The following is a 6,000-nucleotide window of genomic DNA, read 5'->3' on the forward strand; positions in this document are numbered from 1 at the left end:
ATTTTGTCTAAATGGTGATTTTTTTTCACCTTTTAGAAAGCTATTTTTTGGCCTATTCCATGAAGCTGGCATTTAACCTTTTTAATTGTATAAAAATCAAAAGTGGAAAGGAAGTGGAAGTAATAGGATCTGAAAGTTTCTTCATGTTTTTCCCTAGTTGACTCATTGTCTAGAATGAGGAATTTTATCAAGGCTTTTTTTTTAACATTGTTCTTACTTTCCCAGGGGCTTTTAAATAATACCAAATCCTAAGGTATTTTCTTTATTCATGTAGCTTGCTCATCAGATCTGCTTCGTGGTAACTAAAGGCTTCTCCTCATGGTTCTGTGCTCTCTCCTTACTCCCTCCAGTCCTGGTGTGAAAAATCAATATCCGCACCATCAGTATCTAAAGATGGAGGCTGAGCTCCACCAGAGTATTCCTGCTGAGAAGAAAGTGGCTCAGTTCACCAGCTTTCTGTTTTCTCTGCTCCATGTCCTCAACACCGTATTTTCTTCCAAAACCCTTTTCTAACTATGAAGGGGTTTCTCAACTAATACACAACGATCTCTATTTTCTGTCAGGAGTCCTGGTGGCATAGTGCCTACTGTGTTTAATGGCTAACAGAAAGATTGGCAGTCCAAATGCCCCAGTGGCTTTTTGGAGAAACTATGCTCGGTCTTCCTCAATAAAGATTTGAACCCTCAGAAACCCAGTGTAGGGTTGCTAGTAGTTTGAAATCAGCTCAATGACAGTAGAATATTGAGTTTATGTTTTCTATGTAAAAACTCAAACTCACTGCCTTCAAGAGGATTCTAACGCCTAGCAATCCACCATTGTCTCCTTCCCTTGAGGGAATAAACTCAAGTAAAGGAGACTGTCCGTCTTCCTCCCCCAGCGGTGCTGGTGTGTTTGGACTGCTGGAGTCATGCAGCTTTTTACTTAGTAGTACAGCACTATGCACAGTGCCACCACAGCGCCATTATAAACTCTTCACTGCTGTCACGTCAGAACTAGCTGACCCTCCTGCAGGTTTTGTAAGGCCAGAAATCCAGAGGAAGAAGACTGCCCATCTTTCTCCCAAGCAGCAACTGGTGGGTTAGACCCACGAGAGAACTATGGCCTCTGGATTGGCATCAGTGCCATACAGACTCTGCCACCAGGGTGAGCTAAGAATAGGAGGAAAATGGTACATAATTATATGGGGAGGTATAAAAAGGATAGGGATATGATTCATTAGAGAAACTGGCAAGTCATTGAAAAATTACATGAGAACCTAAAAGGAACTTCACTCTGTGTGTGTGTGTGTGTGTGTAATGTAATTTCTTTATAGATTCTAGGAGTTTGGTCCTAGAAATTATTCTTTTCCCACATTCTTCTCAATTAGAACCAGATTTCATATAGCAGGGTTTTTTACAATGGAAATTTTTATTTGATTATATAATTAATATGATTAGCAGGAAGGAGGGAATAGAAAATAACTCCTCGAGATGAATTTGAACTAACAAAATGGCTAATTTAATTTCAAAATACAGCAGTCACCTTTGTGACAGGTGACAAAGTGCAAGACATTACGTTTAGATTCTTCCCTGTATTTTGTCGTTATGCTCCCCAACTTGTCTGTTGGATGATTAATTATATGACGGACAGCACGGCAATGTAGGACTATTTGCCTCTGTAAATTTTTGCCAATGGATGTATTCCAACTGTGTCTAACCCAGACTTAAGTATATTTGAGGGCTGAATACATTTCTCTCATTGCCCTCCCTTTTTTCTTTTAACTCTGTCTGGCCGCATCAGTATGGATGAGGAAGAGACTGAGATAGTTAACAGTTTTAGTTTAGTTGCCTCCACAGTCAACACTCTTGGTAACAGCAGCCAGGAAATCAAGAGATGAATTGCATTGGGAAAGTCAGATGTGAGGGACCTCTCAAGAGTACTGAAGAATAACAACATCAGGCTGGAGACTAAGGTGCACCTGATCCGGGCTATAGTCTTTGCAATTACATGCTATGCATCAGAGAGTTGGACAGTGAATAGGGATGATAGAAAGAGAATTGGTGCCTTTGAGCTGTGGTGCTGGAGAAGAGTGTTGAATATACCATGGACTGCTAGGAGAACAAACAGGTTTGTCCTGGAGAGAGTGAAGCCAGAATGTTCCCTGGAGTCAAGGATTCTGAAGCTTCATCTGACATATTTTGGGCATGTTGCAAGGAGGGACTGGTCCTTGGAGAGGGACATGTTTGGGAGGGTGGAGGGGCGGTGCAGGAGAGGAAGAACCTCGTTGAGATGGATCAGTTCTGTGACTAGGGTGATGGGAATGAGTGTCTGAGGCAGCGAGGTTGGCACAGGATAGAGCAGCGTTTAGGGCTCTTGTACGTAGGGTCGCTATCTGTTGCAAGCAACTCTGTGGCTTGTAACAAGAAGAAGCACCAGCATTACTAGTTAGTATTCCACAATCAATTTTTTTGGCTTGGTTTTTTCCTCATATATTTATTGGTTTGCATAATGTTATTCATATGTATTACATTTCATGACTATACAGTGTGCTTTATACAGTCTTTCACTTACATTGTGTTTTGTTTATGTATATTGTGCTTTATACAATCATTCATATACACTCTATTTTATATAATAAATTACTGTTAATCTATGTTTATTATTACTCTGTCTTTTCATGTCTTCATTGAGTCTTTACTACTTTTTCCCCCTCCGTCTGTCACTAACCTCTGCTGGCCTAGTGATTTCTGTCGTTCTCCTTTTTCTGTCCTCTTCTTTTTCTCTTCCCCCTCTGAACATTTCTACACATCTTTCTTGCAATAATGGTCTTATGCAGTATTTGTCCTTATGAGACTGAGTCATTCAGCATAGTATTTTCTAGTCTCTCCCATGTTATATTTTACAAAATTATTGTTAACGCTGCATAGTATCCCATGGTGTAAAACGGTTGTCCTATGCAGACAATGTGATAGTATACACAGAAAACCCCCAAAGACTCAACGAAAAACTAATGGACCCAGGAGAACAATTTAGTAGAGTGGCAGGGTACAAATAACAGTGAGATCTCTCTACAATCACAATGAATCTTTAAAGGGTTCTGATTAGAGTAGTAGCTGTTTGCAGTCCAGTACACGCTCTCAACCAAGGGTTTGTATCTCACTTGGCATTAATGATAGCTCTAGACTGAAGCTCAACAGACCCTTCCCATGAAGGAAAGTGAGTCTGTGTTTCAGGATTAGAGACCATACTGGTTCTAGCAGAACTGCTTAGTGCTGCAGCTGTGGGGTGAAAACAGCCACATGTGAGTTCTAAACAAAAGAACTTGGCTTTGGTTCCAATGAAATTCTGTTTCCAAAAACCAGCATTAGGCTGGATTTAGTTTGTGTTTCAGGGGTTTGCAGAACCCTGCTCTGGACCATAGGAGGAAATGGTTATAAATCAGTGACAAATTATTGTGCGTGTAAATGTAGAAGGATTTCCAATTAGGTAAGATCTGCGGCCCCTGTACCTTTTGACTTGTCATCATTTATTTACTTTTTTTTTAACGTGTTTTTTTTTAATTTTTACCCAAAACTTCATGATAATGTGTCATTCCTTTTAAATATTTCTTTTGAATTTAATAATTTAGTACCCAAAATTAAGGATAATCAATTTACTGAAATGTTACCTTTTTCTCTCTCTCCTCTCTGTCATTTAGGCCCTAGAAAATCACTGTAAAGTGAATGGAGGCTATTCGGGCCTAAGGGATGTTTACCTCAGACACGAGAGTTATGACGACGTGCAGCAGAGTTTCTTCCTAGCAGAGACATTAAAGTAAGTAATGATTACTCTGTAAGTCTGTGGCTGAGGGATCTGGTCAGATCATTTTTATAGATGGTTGTTATCATGAACATGTAACCTCTCAAAAGATATTAAACAGTTGCGGTAGAGTCAACGCCAACACATGGTGTGACCCTGTGTGTGTTAGATTTTTTTAAGCTAATCACAGGGTCTTTCTTTCAAGGTGATTGAACCCTCCACCTTTTAGTCAGCTGCCAAGAACCTTAAACATTTGCACGAGGGACTTGCCTCTGAAATGAGAGGCTTTAAAAAAAAATAACAAATCATGAGGCATTTCCTTTACTCACATAGCAGGTTAGATTTGCTATAATTAAATGCTCCTCCATAGCCCCTGTGAGGCCATGACTAATATTGCAAGGGTGTCTTCAGTTGTTATTAAAGTTAATGACACAGAACTGCTTGGTAAGGTTCTCACACACAAAGCTCAGAGTACCTTTCACTCCACGTTAATGTGTGTGTGTGTGTGTGTGTGTGTGTGTGTGTGTGTGTATATGTGTGTGTGTGTATGTATATATATATATTTTTTCCCTCGGGGTTTTTGTATACTTGACCGTTCTCCACGGTTCTCCATAGAATGAATGGCTTGGTAGATATTTGGGAGTTTTCTTTATCTTAGTGGTATCCTTTCCTCATGCAGTCCCTTGGGTCTCATGTGCTCTTGTTTCTCTCACCAGGTATTTGTATTTAATATTTTCTGATGATGATCTCCTTCCACTGGAACATTGGATCTTTAATACCGAAGCACACCTTCTCCCTGTACTCCGCATAGACAAAAAGGCAGTTGATGTCAAAGAAAAATAAAAAAAAAAGACTTTACATTTCACTCTGCTCCATTCCCTTCACTGCATACCTTAATAATTCCTTTTCTGATATTCAGGCACATGACGCATTTTGATTAATAGATATGTGATTATTCTAAGTTTTCAAATTGTTTTGCAGTCTTTTATGTTTATTATCATAAGCATAGATGGGCCGAAGTCTCTCATTGTATCCTTTCTTGTTCTGCCAGTGGAGCCACGGGGTTTTTCTTTTTCAGTAACTCCCTTATCTCTGGAGTTCAGGAAGTCACAGTATCATTTTTATTAACCTGAATAGGACGGTATACCAATGACCTCTTAATTACAATTTTTATTTGACTGCAAAACTTTTTCCTCCTCTATGAGGAGATGATGTCTGCTTTAAGCTGTAATGTTTTGCCATGTTGCAAAAAGCCATAATAAGTAAGTATTAAATAGCATTTTTTTTCTTTTCAACTTCATGTTAATCTATTTTGTCTACCCACCAGAGACAGATCTTATAACTGTGACAGCCTCCTTATGCGGGTCTATCATTATTTGATAGAATTCTCATCTAAACTCCTCATTCACATTGTGATTCAAATTAAAAAATTATTCCCAAAGGATCATCTCATGTTGACCTCATTGCATTAGAACTGAAGTGTATTTTTGTTGATGAATTATATTGATGTTTCTTAATTTATGAGCTTGTCCTTAGATTTTACTTTAAATGTCTTGTGTCCTTGCTGGGTCATGGATTTGTATCTCTTCAGTTTTGTTTCCTACTACACAATGAGGTGAGCTCACAAGTTTTGCAGGGGCTCTGCTACCACTCAGTTGTGTGTTTAAAAAGGGAAATAATGTAACTTAGTATGTTCTTTCTTGTTTTTAACTAAGTAGAGGAAGAAATTTGGTCTCTCTGGAAAAAAAAGGCTTTTTAAATAGTTTTCAGGTTGGGTTGTTTTATTTTGGGTTTGTTTGGGGTTTCTTTTCATTTTATCCTAATTTGTTTTTTCTTGAGAGCAAAAAAGCATTACATTTGGTTCACATTTGAAAGGCACCCTTTCTTAAATGCAATAAACTATTTCATTCATGAAAGCAGGATTTAACTTTGTGAAAACTGTTTTGCCAGTTTATTTATTCATGGGCCCGTTGAGGAAAATCTAACACATTTTTGGGCCAAATAAGAATGATGTGCATATAGTACAGTCAAGCTCAGCAGAGGGAACCTAGCTTAGAAGCAACATGTACGTAGAGCTGATGCCAACTTCCCCACAATCCTGTAGCCTGCCAAAATAATGACAAGTTCTTCAGACCATTAGGTTTTGAGATTACTAACTACTTTCTCAGAAGTTTAGGTGGTTTAATGGTAAGGATTTGTACTGCCAATCCAAAGGCATGCAGT

General features: G+C 38.7%; 1 protein-coding gene across 1 annotated transcript in view; it reads left to right on the top strand.

Annotated features, from left to right (window-relative positions):
* MAN1A1 (mannosidase, alpha, class 1A, member 1) overlaps positions 1-5,297 on the top strand; it is a 293,657-nt gene extending 288,360 nt beyond the window's left edge. Inside the window, exons 11-12 of the mRNA XM_006878992.1 lie at positions 3,677-3,792; positions 4,494-5,297. Coding sequence (XP_006879054.1) covers positions 3,677-3,792; positions 4,494-4,620 — 243 coding nt within the window. The 3' untranslated portion in view covers positions 4,621-5,297. The remainder of the gene's footprint in view (positions 1-3,676; positions 3,793-4,493) is intronic.
* Positions 5,298-6,000: the final 703 nt, after the last annotated feature.

This window comes from Elephantulus edwardii, unplaced genomic scaffold (genome assembly GCF_000299155.1).
Source record: "Elephantulus edwardii isolate Elephantulus edwardi_28Jun2011 unplaced genomic scaffold, EleEdw1.0 scaffold00002, whole genome shotgun sequence".
Taxonomy (NCBI): Eukaryota; Metazoa; Chordata; class Mammalia; order Macroscelidea; family Macroscelididae; genus Elephantulus; species Elephantulus edwardii.